This window comes from Stegastes partitus, unplaced genomic scaffold (assembly GCF_000690725.1).
Source record: "Stegastes partitus isolate 25-593 unplaced genomic scaffold, Stegastes_partitus-1.0.2 Scaffold493, whole genome shotgun sequence".
Taxonomy (NCBI): Eukaryota; Metazoa; Chordata; class Actinopteri; family Pomacentridae; genus Stegastes; species Stegastes partitus.
Genome location: NW_007578224.1, coordinates 75625 through 93116, shown reverse-complemented (window position 1 = coordinate 93116; position 17492 = coordinate 75625). Strand labels below are relative to the sequence as shown.

At 41.1% G+C, this 17492-nt stretch overlaps 1 protein-coding gene across 2 annotated transcripts in view; it reads left to right on the top strand.

Annotated features, from left to right (window-relative positions):
* Window positions 1–17492, top strand: part of LOC103361233 (brain-specific angiogenesis inhibitor 1-associated protein 2-like) — a 55743-nt gene that overhangs the window by 10898 nt on the left and 27353 nt on the right. For both annotated transcript variants that reach the window (XM_008287260.1, XM_008287261.1), the window contains exons 2-3: window positions 3147–3222; window positions 6964–7050. In XM_008287260.1, coding sequence (XP_008285482.1) covers window positions 3147–3222; window positions 6964–7050 — 163 coding nt within the window. The remainder of the gene's footprint in view (window positions 1–3146; window positions 3223–6963; window positions 7051–17492) is intronic.

Here is a 17492-nt window from a genome sequence, read left to right as displayed (position 1 = left end):
AAGTGTCTCCTGGCCCCATTTCCCAATTAGCTGCCACAATTAGGGTAACAATGTAGTACAAGAGAACTGGGATGACAAATTTAGCAACAATGGGAAGAGATGAGGAAAGAAACTCCCTCACTGTATTTTTTTTTTTTTCGCTCTCCACTTCCCCTTAACTGCATGCCATTTAAAAGACACTGCAGTTTCTGTCTCTTATATAATAAATCAGCAGATAATCATGTGATTCTTTATGTCGAGCTGCTCCATAGCTGCCCGTGTGTTTGTTCAGCGGCAGTGGGTCAGCGAGTGTACTTGCATGTTCAGAATGTGCACGAAAGCCAGCTAGGCTTGTGTCAGCTACCTTTGGCCTCTTCAGTGGGAGAGTGTGCTGTAATGATGCTGCACTGGGCCTTGCTTTTTTATGTAATCCTCCCACCAGTTTGAAACACCACCACTCGTTATTACAAAGCCTTTTATTAATGTGGACGCGAGTACACACGCACGCACCAAATACGCGTTAGTTTGCACACGTTCATGTGACCTTATCCTCATCAATGAGGTGCACTTCACATTAGAATTCACAGTGAGAAGAATCACTTAGGAATAAACATTTCCTCAGTGAGGTCCTGGGGGGATGTCTTTTATCTTCCCAGAGGCAGAGAGTGTGGGGGATACCTTTTGTACCAAGTGCTTTGTGTACTTGAGATGGGATTCTCCCCCTAATTATATTCCTCTCCTTCTTAGATATTAGACATACACAGCCAAGTGGTGAAAAAAGGGAACTGTTTAAACATGTGTTGCTGTATTGCTCATTCTGCTATTGCGAGCTCTGGAATAAGTTTATGTAAAGCAGTGAGCTGTCACAAAAAAAATAAACAACAATGAGCAGTATGTGCTTTTTTATTGAGAACATTTTTCAGGAATAACTTTGCAAAGATCTTTTTTTTTGTGAAACTAGTGTACATAATTCAAAGAAATCTTAAATAAACTTTGTGTACAATGTATGTTTGCAAAATGCAGCAAACTATGGAAACAACTACAACGCTTCAAATATCAGTTAAAGTTCTTTGACATGACTTCATTTGCAACTATTTTGAAACATGATCCGTCCTGTTAAATTTCAGTGTTTGATGCTTTTTGTTGTTACATAAGATAAACTGAATATCTTTGAGTCCTGGGCTGCTGGTTGAAAAAAAAAATACAAGTACAGCTAAATATAGGGGCAATTTTCTCAATTTCTCATATTTGTAGACCAAACATTTGATCAGTTCGAGAGTACTGAGAATGCTGTTGGTGCATTAATTGATAACGAAAATAGCATCCCTACAAACAACTAGGGCCGTTCTGACCAAGGTAGACAACATATGCACCTACAAAAACGTGTCAGCTGGCCACAGCGGGTGATCTAATATTATTACTCTTGATATTAGGTGCTCAGCTTTTTTGGGATCATTCCTGCAAATTTTATTCAAAACTATATATTGTATCCAGAAGCCTGAGTCTTTTGACATCTTTCGAGCATAGTTACACATTCTGTCACATTTTCATGTGCCGTTGTCCTGGTGTCAGTGCTGATAACATTAGATGAGAGCTGTGAGTCACTAATAACTAATATTACATAATGTTGGCACATAATGGGGAAATGCTGGCATAATATGTCTTGTTTCATTTGATGTTAGTGATTTTTGTGATAATGTATACATAGTAAAAACAAACAACAACAAAAAAAACCCAAATGAAGCAGTCAAATACTGATTTGGATGTTGATCACCATGACAACGGTTAAAGCTTCAAATAATTCTGGTGAGCCACAGAAATCTCTATGTGAATGATTTTTTTTTTAGAACTCTTCATGCTTGTGTAGTTAAGAACCAGTCTAATTTAAACACAACACAATAAATCAAGCTGCATCTTTTACATGCGTTATTGTTGTGATTATTTGCAGCTTTTTTGCCATTGTGTCCCTATTTTTGTAATCCAGTCCAGTTTTTTTGCTGCATCGGCTTTCGATGCGAGCGCAGTCACAGAGAGGCGTAGTAAGATAGTTACTGTTGGTAATGAAAGTATCAGTGGTTTATGTCTGACTCATTGGTATTTCGACTGTAGGTGGGTTGTGCTGTACTCAAGCCACTTGAACTACAGCTCCTGACACCACAGCACACACACACACACACACACACACACACAGATATACTGTTCTATTCAAATCTTGGCTCTCATTAAAAACAAAAGACAGACAGCAAGATGAAGGGAAAGGCAAAAAAATGTTGAAGTCTCACTGAGGATAAGAGGCATTCGATTTTCAGGATGAGCTGGTGGGGTTGTTTCAGGTTGACAGTGGTGGCATCTTGCCATATTATTTTGCCACAGTGTGGATTCAGGCTAGAAGTAGATTATAAAGTGTTCTCCTGCAGTATTGATGGACTGTGTAGGGACTGCTGCTGCAGCAGTGTTGTGGTTGTCTCTCTGTCCCCTGGATATTCCTGACTTTCTGACTGGGGACTGGCTAATTGGAGGAAGCCCTGGAGGAGCACAGGAGGAGGAAGGAGAGGAGAGGTAGAAGAGAAGCAGAGGAAACTATGTTGGTGAGAGATGTCATGCATCGTGCATTCTCAGCATTTAGACTGACTCAGCTTGGAAGTGTAGAATAAAGCTGTATGTCTATATTAACACAAGGTACTGCTCCTGCGATAACAAAAGTACGATCTTTGTGTCTTGTAACGATGAAAATGAGATTGTTGTCTTATATTATGAGGCACCTGCATCATATAAAGACAAACTGATAAGCCAAAGCGTTCAGACCATCCCTTTCTAATATGCTGTGGGTCCTTTGCATGCTGCCAGAACACTGACTGCACTGACTGCAAGGCCCTGAAGGTCTTGTAGAAGGTGCCCTGGAACCAAAATGTTTGCAGCACATCCTTTAAGTCCTGTAAGTTACCAGAAACAGACTTGTTCCTCGGTGTTTCCAAAGATTCTGTCGATAGCTTTTTGCTCTGTATGAGCAAGTTTAGTGCAGGAGGTGTATGTCAGAAAGAGAAAGAGAAGGCAGAGCGCGACAGAGAGAATGAATTTAGCAAGGTGCAAGTCCTCTCTGCTCTTGACCCTGCTCTAATGATAAGTGAAACCTCCAACTCCTATGTATCTCTTGTTTTCTCTTTCAGACTATCATGGAGCAGTTCAACCCCTGCTTACGGAACTTTGTTGCCATGGGGAAGAACTATGAGAAGGCCCTCGCCAGTAAGTCATTTTCCTCATTTATTTATTTCTTGCTTCCTGATTCACTGCAGGTTCAGGCACTTGGCCAAGGAAGCACTCTTTTTTTCTCTTATCTCTATCTCTGTACATACATTTATCTATCTTTTTTTTTTTCAACTCATTAAGAAAGGACAATAATTATCCTTGTGCCAAATGGACAGGGCTTATCATGTGGTGCACAGCCTCTGGTGTAACTTCTAACTGGTAATGGTGGTGTATTGAGAGAAACACAAAAGACCTTTAATCTGATGCAAAGGTGAGAATAACTCACTGTCAGCAGTCAGATTCACAAAAGAAATGTATGTTTATGTTTGTTTACAACACTGTAGTATGCTTTTTAGGATCTTTCATTTCATCCAAACATTTCCTCCAAATGCCCAAAAGAAGCCCAAACCACCTCAGTCAACTAATCTAGCCATTAGTGGGGGTTTTCCCTCCCTCCCCAAGCCTGTCTGTCTTTCCCCTGACACACACAATAGCTAATCCTGGCCTTGGAGTAGGTAGGAGACAGACTGGTAGGGGCTCACTGAGCCATTAAAGACCCACTTTGCAGGATTGGTTAAACCCAAGGGACTAAGCAGCTCTGATTTGCAGGGGGATAGCAGGACACGTTTCCACCCATATGGTGCAATTGCTGAAATTATTCAACACCACAAATGCCAAAAGGGCTTCGTGTGTAGGCCTTCTAGATCTGGATATGGGTGCATTCCAGGTTTTCCAGCACAGCAGTCAATCACTGAATTTCACAGTGCTTGAAAAGTGTAAAAGCAACAAATGCATTCAACTGAATGAGTCCAACTGCCTACCAAACACAGCACTTGTTATACAATTCCCCTTGAAATTATTGCAATCGACACACGTAGAAGAAATGATTGTTGTCCTGATTAAGAGATGTGGTTCTTTCTCCTCTCCAGAGAGAAGGATGAGTGATGGATCACTAGCTCTGAAGCGAACCCCTCCCCTACCGATTGTCTCACTTGCAATCAGAGATCTGCTAATCCTCTCCGTCTGTCTCTGTGAACCCCTCAACACACATTTCATTAGACAGAAGTATCCGTATAGATCCAGCTTATCTACTCAGCCATCCTTCAACTGCACACAAACACACACACACGCTATCTCACATGCTTACAGCAGCATCAACAAGTGTACTACCATCCTACCTACATAACCCCAGGGCACTCATGTGCAAACTCACGTGAACTGACACTTACACATTGACACACAGTTTTCACATCGAGGCAGGCGGGAGGTCTCTGAGGCCTCTGCTTCTAGTTCTCAGGTGTTTCCCCAGCAAGAGAGGAGGAAGGAAACACGCACCATCTTCTGCTGTTGACTCAGCTGTAATTGGGATTAGCATTAGCATATGTTCCTCAGTCTCAGAGCAGAGCTTCGAGGCTTCCATCCCGGGAAACTTCCTCTGTCGCAGGGTGGCTGCATCTGTCTGGTGGAATTATCCTGCCCCTGCTAGGGTATTGTTGTAAATGTGTCTCTCACCTGGCAGCTGTCTGCAGACGCAGGGCCCATCTGTCACCTGGACTGCTGTTGAATTCACCTCCAAAGGCAATGGCCATTATTCAGTGGAGATGGGCTGATTGGTGGAGGACTGTGTAGCAGTGAGGCAGAATTCACTGGAAGCTGCCTTTGCCCTGTGTGACCTTAGCTGGTTAGCACAGCAGCAGTCAGAACAGCGAGGGCTGAGGTGGATATTGAGCTGTGCGGTCAGGATGACGTTTTATGTCGTTGGAGAGCAAAAAGAAGAGATATGACAGCTGATTAGCATTAGCCTTATTTGCTGTTTTTGTGTATGCTCAAGATCTAGGGCAAAAGTCGGACTTTTTGTGTCTACATGAGTATCTGTGCGTGTACATCTGCAACCCTGTGGACATTCACTGTAACCAAGGGGGATCCCAGCAGGTGACTGGTGGATGAATGTAGTTCATCTGTCAATCATCTGTCTACCACTGTGATCGACAGATTATTGTTCTGGCCAAGTTTTAGATCCGATATGAAGTTTTCTGATTATCACAATTGTTGTTTGTTTTAAGCTGATTCCCACTAAAATTAATTCTTAAAAAATGCTTTACTTTGGCTTAGGTACACCTCCTCTATGTAACTGTAGTTGTCACTCTGTGTTCTTGATCAATGTCCCGCCCCTAGATCTGTCCGATTGGTTATGTGTATTGACGTCCAACACAGGAGGATAAATGGCAAAAAGTTCTCTTTTAATGAAGCATAAGTAAATAAACAAAGACATTTCAACAAAGTTTTGTGTTGGAGTTTGTGTTGTTCTATATTTTAAAACTGCAAATATATATTGGTTCCAAATATCAGTTATCTGTCTCCTTGATTACTAATTATCGGTATTGGTATTGACCCTAAAAAAAAAAAACATATTGTTTGACCTAGTCTTCCCAAGTCACTGTGTCAGCCTGCTGTCTAGTGTCCAGACATATTGACAACACAGATTAAATGGAATGGAAGAGGGAGAATGTGAGTGATAGTTAACAGCATGTGGTTAACAGCATGACATTGCTCTTTCCTTGGTGGGAACACAGTGATTCAGTGCTAATATTGAATTTTAGCAGCCTTTTGTCATAGATCAGAAAGAGCCCTGGAATGAAAAATGCCCCAGTGCTTTTTTTTTTTTTTTGACCCAAACTAGCCTAAATACTTTACCACCCAGTTACTTTGCTCCTCTTGTCCAGACTGATATTAGTGACTCACAGGATGTAGACTGCAGGTATTAGCATGCCATTTATGCTGCGTTTTTCAAACAGTTTCCTCCTCCCTTTCCACTGTTTGAAAATCCCCTTTGCTATGAGAAATGACTGCAACAGTGTCAAGGCAGCAACCACACATTGAAAGATTCTAAGTTTTTATCAAACATTTCGATGGTGCCAGAAGGCATCTCTGTTTGATTCTTTATGTGAATTTGCCATTTTAATGACAGTGGTCACCTCGTTGTGTTCAAGTGTTCCACCAAAACAGTTCCAATATCACTCTTTGCAGAGACATCTGAGCATTACCACCACTTGCAACATTTGGGGTTGGCTTAAAGTAATATAAACACGCCAAAAAATTTGATGTCAGTAGCAGAGTGATAATGAGGTGCATGCAGACCATTCTCCTCCCGCTAACACAATGCTGCAGAAATAGGTTTTTCTATGCAAGACTAGACTGATATTAACATCTATAATATTGACTCAGACACAACAGTTAAACACACACACAAACTCCTGATGGACTCAGTGCGATGTGTGGCACCTATTATATATGTTACATTTATAAAAGCTTTTCATTGTGAACTAAACAAAAGACGTGTTTCCAGTTCTTATCACACACTCCTTGGGGTTATAATAAAGCAGACTTTCTAATAATTATAACACTAACTAGAAACACAAGATAGGTGAAAAGCTTTTTTGTGTTTGTTTAGCTTGCCTAGCAAGCACAGATCCTCTGTCAGAACGTAATTTCCTCTTTGCAATCAAGCATGCAGAATGATAACAGGATAATTTGTGTAGCAGCATTAGTGTTGCCTTATTTTCTGATTGCGACAAACTGTCAATCACTGTTTCAAGAGCGTCTGAAAAACAACAGAGGGAAAGTAAATAATATGTTTGTTTAGTTTTTGTTTTTTTTCAACATGAAAAGACACTTTTGTAACGTGTAACTTAACTACCAACCTGGTTTGTTTTTGTTCTTTCTTCTCTTTACTACTAGATGTGACATTTGCTGCCAAAGGCTACTTTGATGCTCTGGTCAGAATGGGTGAACTGGCCAGTGAGAGTCAAGGATCCAAAGATTTGGGTAAGTGACCAACATATACCTGATAAATCTCCTCTGTTTCCTTCATTTTTCTGTCGTGGTAATGGCCTCGCTCACTTTGGCCTTCAACAGGAACACCAGTTCTTAAAGAGTTCATATTATGTACATTAACGGGCTTATCGTTTTTTGGGGGGTGTACTAGAGATTTTCACGTGCTTTAATGTTCAAAAAGCAGTTTCATTATGCATTCTTTTCAGTATCTGTCTGAAATGCTTCTTTTTAGCTCCTTTCACTTCAAGAACTCCCCTTGAAAAGTCCAGTCTACTGTGATTGGTTAGCTGGCCCAACAAAAGCAAGGCAGTGTTGGTTATGTGCTGTAAGATCTATGATTACAGGCAGAGGGATATGGCTCAAGCAAGGAAGTAATGGCAGACTCCTAGGAACATGCTTGTTCTTTGTCTTTGTTTGGGAGTACCAAACTAGCTGCTGGGCATGAGTTTTGCAAATGTGTTACATGATAATGTAGATTAGTAACAGAAGAAAAGCCAGACTTAAAACCAGGGTGCAACCTCTGGAGCTAAAAAGTGAAGTCATGTCAGATGTTTACAGCCCGGTACAAATAAATGGTTTTGGTCTCTATAGCTAATTTGCCTGTTGATGACAAATATACTGGAGGTGAGTTTTTATAGAACTCATTTGTTTTAATTGTATTAAGGCTTAATTTATGTGTAATCAAGGATGTGGACTCTTTGTGTGACAGTCCAGAGAGGTTTGCATAGCCCACTCTGATTTAGCCACCCTCTGCTTCTCTGCTCATTTTTTGATTAGCCATGAGTTAGGAGGCATCAAGATAACTACAGCTGGAGCCAGAACACTGGGCCTCAAAATCGCAATGTCACGGATGGTTTGTCTATTTTTAGATAGAGTTAATGCCTCAACCAAAGCATTTCAGACAGGTAAAGAGCGGTCTCCTCTGGGGGATAGAATAACCCCGTTTGGTGTGGACTTTACGTTTTGTAATTTTGCATGCACAAACAAGCTACAACTCACGAAAAGGAAAGAGACAACCTAAAAAGCACAAGACCTGGTCTTTAATACTCTTATATACACGTCATCTATCATTAGGTTTCACTTGGAAATGTGTGGGTTGATACAGGAGGTGTTTTTTTTTGTTTTGTTTTTTTAATTAGAATTTTTACTGAATCATTTCAATCCCTAAAGCAACGTGTTGTTAGATTTCGCCTGAAGGAAATACATCTTTCAATTTATGCGCCTTCTTTTGACGGAGAAATGTGATCAGAGAAAGACACGTGTAACAATGAGTGTACTTTCATCAGCACGCTGAAGTAGGGGCTGAACATCATTTATTTACCATGGTATCGATGATGGAAACATGTTTTCATCCAAGCTGAAGATTACATTTTAGGAAAGCCTTTTCATATGTTTGGTCTGCCAGTTACATTTTTTTCCCATGGAAGTATGCTTTGATCCTGTGTGGAAATATGTATCAGTAAACTAAAAGTGTTACACCTGATGTGGTGTGTGTCCAATAGGGGTGTCTGGGTGCATGTGTTTTAGTTGTAAACATAGAGGTCAATTGGAGAAGCAACACCTGGTCCTCTCTTAGTGAGTAGTTTCCTAGGTGATCCGTGTCTCTCAGCGTCTACATTTGCTGTCCCCAGCCCTTGGGAAATCAGCTCCTGTTTGAAGAGATTCCCTTTGCGCTGATTGTGCCTTTGACTGCTTGATCTGCGTAGAAGTAGCTGTTGATTTGACAGGGCCTTTGTTGCAGTGGAGATGAGATCCAGTTTGGGTTTTCTCCAGCCCAGCCAACAGGGACTGACATGAAAGTGCTTTCAGGATGTTTTATTCAGCAAGCTGCCCTCTCTCTCCCTCTCTCCCTCTCCCTCTCTCTCCCTCTCTATCTGAATCTTGCAGTGTATGTGAGGTTTTCCATTGATTCCAAAGTTTACAGCAGCACCTCCATGTTGCGCTGAGCCTTGCTTACTGTAGCTGCCTCCCTCAAACCAGTCATCCTCAGCTGAACTTGTCACAAAAAATGCAGTGCACATGATCTGACTGACAGTTGATCTAATCTCTTTCTGCACCACTCAACACTGTGACTTGGACAGCAAGGAATTCTGTCTTGTTTTAAATAAGAACCACTACCGAATGCGCTTTGAAGTTTCTGTGCGTGCTGGTAGTTTTGTTACTTTCTATTCTTAAGAGAAGGAGAACTGCCTAAATGTAGAACTCTGTGTGAAAGTACATCAGTGTACTCTGGCGTGTAGCCACACATTTGTATGAAGGAACTGAAAACTGATTCCTGTGTCACAACCCATGCCTGAAGAAAAATCAGCAAAGGAACTGGGTACTTTAAATGACTCATTCGCCTCGTCAAAAGATGAATCTTGTCAGTCTTTGTGTTTGTCTGTTTTCATCAAGCAACTTTGAATCTCACTAAGTTGAAAGATTAGGGTTGTGCCGTAGCAAAACATATTGCCCTTTGCCTGTCTCTTGTACAAAGTACCAGCTACACCCAACACTCCCCTACATACCACTGTCTTTCCCAGGGGGAGAACTGGTGTTTTGTTTTCCACCCACCTGGTTGCGACTCATTGGAGTCCCCACCCTGAGGTCAGTGCCAATATTCTGACCTCCAGTCAAACCATATGCGGGGGCAAGACCCGAAGCTTGCAGTTTCCTGTTTGACTGGTAGTGGAGGACAGAAATATCTACAGATTCAAGGGCTGGAAACTATCCTGTCAAACAACATCACATAAGACATGGATCTGAGATGTAGCTTGAAGATTTATATCCTATTTTAGTTCAAGAATAGATTGATCCCTTTGTCATTAAACTTGTTCTAGTTTTATTTTTCTTAAGAGATGCAACATATTTGAACTGTTTTTTCTTTTTAAGAAAAATTCAAAGTCATGGTGTCTCACAAGGTAATTCCACCAAATTCTAATGTGAGTATTGATGAGTAGTTTAAAAATAACATCCCCACCGAGGAGGTTTTGAGTCTCTCAGGTCTATGGTCATGAGTATGGTCAGGCCTCAAATGACTGTGTTAGATATCCGAGTGACCTAATAGACTGGATTTTTCACAAAGACATCAGTATGAGAGATCAGTCACATGTTGAATCAGTTGGCTTGTTGTCATGCTGTCATTGAGCAGGCTGATTGCCCTTAAAAGATAAACAGCAGATTTTTTTCTACGCTCTCTGGGCATCTGCGCATGCGCACACATGATTGTGCATGTATGAGTTCGAGCTCTTGTTGCACCTCTTTAAAGCCTGTTAATTCCACGGAGGCTCAGGAAGAGACGGGCTGCAAATGGTCCCACCTACACACTTAAGAGTCAGCAGCTGTTCTCCATCTCCTTCTTCCTCTCTACCCCTTTTTTTCTTTCCTCTTGTCTTTGTAGCACACACGCACTCGCACATACATTATGTTTAAAGGATGGAATGAAATTACCTTGTGAAATAATTGCTTCTATTGCGGTTTTCATTATCGACATATCGACATGCACCATAGCCTGACTTGAGTCTTACTCCATTCCCTCACAACACAGCGCGTTCCCATAGGAATCCCCCCTTGCGTGCACTGTACAGTGTGTGCATACATGTGTTCCCGCCTTTCGTACTTACATGGTTGTCTGAATTTTGTGTAGATAAACCTGGTGTCATTTCTATGTGTTTATACAGTACGAGTGCTCTTTTAATCCACTTGTGTATATCTCTGCCTAAAGAGGCAGAGTCTCTCTCTCGCCAGCCCCACTACTCCCACACACTCCCTCCCACATATCCTCCTCTGGTTGGGCTAATCATCGCCTGTCACTTTGCCACCCACGCACACATGCATGTACACACATACTAACACACACACACACACACACACCTGCTCTTCCTCCCTCATTTCCCTCTCCTTCCCTTCTCTCTCTCCCTCTGTTTCTGCCATCCTCCTCTTCTTTTTATCCCTCCTCATGTAGAAGGAGTGAGCACATATTACTTGGGTGACATTTGCAGCGTTCCAAACCTTCTAGGGAGCTACACGGTGCTGTTGGGGCTGGAGATATTTACGACAGTCCTCACCAGCCAGCTCTCCTCCATTGTGTTTATATTCATCTGAAGAAAGAGGCTTGTTATTTATGACCATGCCCGTAGCCAAGGCAATTTACAGGTTCAAACTCCTCCTGAAATTCCTAGTATTTTGATTTGTCATCCTACCAAGAGCTCCTTTGTATTTGTTATGACTGGTGGTAATCCAACCAATCAGTCAACTTTGCCTTTTTCACAGAAGCTTTTGATTGGCTCTAAAGTGTTTTTTTTTTTTTTAACCCTTTGATGCACAAAAAGGATCCGACAGAGTTTTTATGTGCTATATCTTTTCAATAAATTAATTTCATCATTCCGTATTCCAGGTATTCCTCAATTAACTTGTTTTTCATCATAATACATCATTCTTTTATTTTTTTTCTTTCCTACTTTTTGAGTAAAAACGCTTTTTGTATCAATTCCCCTCTAATGCACAACATGGGTCAAAAAGGACCCACATTCATTTATTTATTATGTTATTTCACGTATGACTGAGTGTTTCTAGGTTTTATCTTTGAAATTAATGTGTTTTATTATTTACTATTTCAAGTATTCAGTAAATATTGTTTTTTTTTGTTCAGCACAGATAGTCAGATTTTTTTCCTTCCTTACTTCATGAGCTAGCAAAGCTAGGGGAGGTCACCAAAATAAAACTCAAACTAGTGTGAGAGTTGAAAGGTCCTGTCACCAGAAATGCTTCCAAGTGATAGTGCATCCTGGCTGCCGCACTATCTGGCCTGGCTTTTAGGTGACGTGGTTAGTGTAAACGACTCGTACCTGAGAGTCTGGGATTTGAAAGTTGCCCTGGGCTGCTACACAGGAATGTATATTGATGTGCATTTGAAAATATTTTGTGCTTTCGATTTTCTGTATTCAGAGATTTTGCAGATTTACTGCGTAAATGGTTGTAGAGCTGCTGCATGAGGGACCAGATGATGAAGCTGAGGAGGCAATTAGTTCTGATTCTGAGTCTGAAATCTCTGGTGATGAGGTTGACCCGGTCTATGCTTCAGGGTCAAGATGGAGTTGTGGGTGTGTCTTGGTATCCAGCTCTGCTGAATGAAGAAGACTTATCTGATGACATAGAAGAATTATCTGATGAGTCCTCTGAAGAGGAAACTCAGACCCAGTCAAATAGATGGAGTAAAAATAGGTCTTAGTGGAATGAGAATCCTCTCACTCAGGGAAGAACAAGAAGTCATAACATTGTGAGGAGCTGCCCCGGACCTACACCTGGATCAACAGCTGTTTCACCAAAAGATGGGATATCTTCATCAGTGACAACATCACTGAGGAGTTAAAGTTCAAGTCAAAGCTTCACTGGGATGTAAGAATTAAGATGGCAATTTGTGGTCTACTGATTCAATCAGTTGAGTTTTGTTTTATTTGGTTACATTTGCCAGATCACAATCGTTACACTACAAATACAGTTCAGTTCAGTAGCCGTGTTATCTGTTATCAGACGTATGTGTGACAAAATGACAAACATGTTTCAAATATTAAATGTATTACTGTTTGGCCCAAACCACTGCTAAAGTGATTATTTGAAGCAAATTACTGGTATAGTATGAAGTCATTTGATTTCAAATCACGGGTCATTTTGGACCCATGTTGTGCACTAGACGGGGTGTGTATATGTTGTGCATCAAAGGGTTAAAGAAAATCTTTAAACAAAAACTATCCTACCTGAAATTAAGGGTACCCCACTCGTGTAGCATTGCATTCCTATATCATTATTAGACTCGTGCATTTAAAAAAAAAGGAAAAAAAAGGATCAAAGTTAATGCTGCAGTACCAGAGATTTTGGGGCTTCTCAATTAATCCAATAGTAATCTCAATCACAATTGTGGATTCTCGCAATTACAGGAACATGATCGACTGCAATATCTCTGTTTAAAATGTTTTCTGCTCAAGAAAAAATGCACTACACATTAAATCAAGCGCTTCTCAAATCAAATTGGGATAAAGCTGTTTTGGTGTCACTTATGTAGAGCTGTCATGCTGCTGTATATGCACCCCTACAGCAGCAGCCTGTGCAAGAATTTCCTGGATGTTGCGGCTGCAGTCTATAGTAGAAGAGTAATATACAAAATGAAAATCAAAAGTCTGCAGAGGGTGAACAAGTCCCTCAAAATGGATCACAGTCCGTTGTTTGGAAGTATACTTAGGGCAAGGGATTATAAGCAAGAACTGTAAAGAGTGTATGAGACTTGTGCCTGTGCCGCACAGCGACACATCTAAATGACATTACCCACACTGCAACTCGGCTGCTGACAATTCATTCACCTCTGTTATGCAGCAGTAAATGTAGCCTCAAGCAGAGATGTGTAGCGGACTACAGAGGTCTCATAAGTTCACTCCTTTTCTAACTTCCTGCATTTTCCTTTTCATATCCCAACTTGTATTCAGACCCAACTGATGCAGCCTCAAATGACAACACCTGAGGCAATGTAACAGATTTAATGCAGCTCTCATGGGAACTACAAAAGACTATATATATAGATATATGTAAAATTCTTCCACATTTAGTCTGGATGCCAATGCAGCTTTATAAGACTAACCTTCGTCAAAAGTTTTCCCATCAGTGAAATGAATTTTAAATTCTTCCAATCTACAACTCTCAAATGATTTCTGTGGTAATTGTTAATTAAGTCTGACTTGGTAACTTCCTCAACTTAACACTGACGAAGAGAACAGCAGTAGGCCGCTAACTAACAGGGCAGCATGGCATGTATTGGGTCAGATGAACAGTGTATTATACAAACCAACAGGGTACAGTCTGCACAACTACAATATAAACTGACTAAAAGTTCGTTCGTAAAGCCCAGTTTTTGCACAATAGGTGCTATATTTGTCCTACTTAACAATATTGGATCTGCATGACGAAATCCTAAAGAGGTCATATGAACCATACTGACGGAAGCAGGTTTCTGGCTTTGGGCCGGTTTAGAACTCACCAGAATGGTCAGCCTGTTCTTGTCCTCAGGTGAAGTAGAGTTGAGAGCTGCTCCATGCTTGGCTGGGTGTGTTCACAGTACTGTCCTAGATGGCTAGTATTTCAGTCAGTTTTAAACTGTGAGGATCCGTGTGAAAGTCAGACTACAAACTCAATCTAGCACACCTATATAACGCATTATATTTTATATCTGCTGCACAGACAGTTTATTCTCCCCAGCCAGAGGTAATCAAACATCTTTCTCATCTTTGATCAACTTCTGAAACCTTGCTAATGGCCACATTTTAATAACACATCATGTATGATTCAGCACAAAGGCATGTCTTTTGGGAAATTACATGCATTTGGAAAAAAAAAAAGAGGGGTGGTGATATTAAACTGTAGTCAACCAATGGATTGCTTAAATTGCTGCTGGGGAGAAGAGCTTCCACCCCCCCCAACACATGCACACTCTCGCTCACAAAAAGTAATACTCCTCCCGGTAATTATCTGAGAAAAAAAAGAGGTTCACACAGGGAAAATGAGGCTGCAAACTGATGTAACATAATTGTCTTTTTTAGGTTAATGGACCTGGGACATAAGCATTAAATTTCTGCTGGTAAATGGATGCTGTCTAAAAGGCTAAATGACATGTCTGTGGTGGAGAGCAAAGGTTACTGCTGGCACATGAAGTGTTAAAGGCTGCCATGCTGTATTTGAATGAGCACCCACATGTACACATACTGTATACACACAGCTCTCACTCCCTCTCTTTGTTTCTCCTGTCTGTCTCTCTGTCTTTAGTCTGGCCTACCTCTCTCCTCCTCCAGCACCTGTCCCTGTTTAAATGAGAGCAGAGGAGCTCTTTTCTTAGCTCTGTGCCACCATCCCAGGGGTCCCTGCCTTCTCCTGCTCTATTTCTGAGACCCGCGCTGCATTATGGGAAGCCAGTGGCCCCTACAGTCACCATCTACACACATTCACATTGCCCTTCATTTGTTCGTGGCAGAGAGAGAGTGCTGTTAAATTTTATGAAAGTAGACAATGCATAAACAGTATGAACTGCACAGCGACTGAAGCTCACGAGGATGCATAGAAGTGCACACACAAAATACTACGTTGCTAGGCAACTCAGCGGTTCTTGATATTCTCCTCTGGACAGTGAGCTACAACAGTCAGTGAGTTTGTTGTACTCACTTGTATGAACAGAATTTTGAAAATCTGGTGCTCCATGAAGACCACAGCCTGTTCTGCTTCTCTTTTCATTCATTGTGCAGAATTTAACCAGTCCATCCAACGTCTGTGAGATGGTGCACACCGCGTTAAAGGCAGAAGTCACAGCTGAAAGGCCCACCGTGAGCATTCTGGCGTTTAACGTATAGCCAGACTTGGCATGCACCTGCTGGTCGTACATGGTCATCAGTGTGTTTGAACTGAGTCCCATGTTATAGTGCATTAGCCTCTGCTTTTTACCTAAGCTGAGGTAATCTTAAACATAACCCCATAATGATGCCTTGCTGAATTTTATTGCACTGTTTTGCGTTTATTTTGTGCACTCATTTCCTCTGTTGGCGAACGTACCTGCGCTGTATACATTTCAAAAGTATATCGTTTACAGAATGAGCAGAGAGCGACTGAGTGTCTTATCTCTGGATATGAGGTTCTGCCCTCCAGCGGCTGCAGACACAGAAGCAACTTTTCTCCTCTACTGCAGACGGTGCCAGTGCAAACTTGCCAGAATAATGGCTGAATTCATTTTCTACACTGGTTAAGCTGGCATGCAATATTGTAATGTAGCCCAGTCAGTGCCATGCTAATTTGAAGGTGTGACTTTCTAACAGGTATTATATGTCCCGTCTTTTGAATGTCTGCTTAGGGTTTGCCCGTTTGGACTCAGTGTTGTGGTGACAGCTGTTTTTATTTCCTGAACCTGAAGCATTCTTTTACATTACTTTTTAGATTAGTATTCATTATACACCCTAAATGTGGAAAATTCTGGAGTGCAGGATGGTCTCGTACATACACCTCTGAATGTTACAGCTCTGACATGAATACAAAAAAAAAAAAAGAGGAAAGTTCTACTTGGAACTTTAGCCAGACTACCACTGTTTCCCCAATGTAGTGCATATTCAGATATGGATACACGCTGTGTTTAGATGTCCTGGTTTACTTAGGGCTGCCTTGCTTGGTCAAATAGCACATACACACTTACAGTCAAAGAGCCCTCTTTGGTTTTCTACTCAGCTCCTTCTTGATTCTCTGTACCTCAACATGACTGTGCTGTTTTTGTTATTGCCGCTGCTCAAGTGTAGAAAGCTTCGTCTGAAACTGGTACACTGATGTACGACTTCTTTTTAATGTATTCTCCTGGGATTTTCTCTATGACTCCACTTTTTGCCTTCTTTTACCTGTTGCTGTAATTTGCCCTGGAACAAAATTCATTTTCCTTTCATCTTTAGCCTTTCTCACTCTGAACTTCATACCTTTATCCTCAAAAGACAAAAACAGCCCAGATGTATTAAAGGGCCTCACACCCACAAATGCATCAACACACATACCGTAAGCTGTCCTAGAGTAACTGTTCTCCCCCTCCCTCCACATTTTTTTGTCAAATGAAGTTATTTGTAACCCATTGCTTGTGCTGTCAGTGACAAGGGAAAGCAGATAAAGTGGGGGGTTTACTGCAGTCATTGAAGTTTCTTTTTTCTGAGGGTTTAAGTCATGCTACATGGCTTTTTATGCGTGTTTCTGTTATGTTGTTAATCTTCTATGGTACAATGAACAAATCAGGAGAGACACAGTGAAGGATATGTGACAACTTTACATGACATGACTGGTGTTGCAGTGTAAGACATGGCAGCTATACAAGACAAAGTGATCGGTAATAATAATCATAAGAGAGAGGGCATTTGCAAATTGAAGATTAGATAAGTTGTTTGATTTATACCAAACAACATAGATTATAAATCTTCTGTTTTTCTGTTACTACTTTCCCATATTCAGCATAATTTATTATTAAGTGTTACCAAGTTTAACATTTAAAAGCAGCCTCTCTGAACCAATAGGACTCAGAAATAGTTTGACGGAAATACTCCAAAAATACTGACAGAAAACCACACTGAGGGCTTTTGGCTTCTTCGTTGTTCTAAAATGTATTGTGTGGTTGAGGATAGTAGAACAGAGGCTTTAAAAAGAGGCCAGGATTTTTGGCTCTTTGGTACGAGACGGTTTGAAAATGCTGTACACCTTCTTAGACCCTCTTAGAATTAATCTTAAACATCCCTGGTTCTGCCCTCTGGCCCATTTCTGTTTGGCAATCGCATACTTCTCCTGTTAAGCCGTCATTGTGGCCTAAATGCGTGACACCATTGCTGGACTAACTTATATTAGGCTAGTAGGTTGAGCAGCTGTGATGGCTGAGCTTCCAATTTTAGCAAAGTGTCATGTAT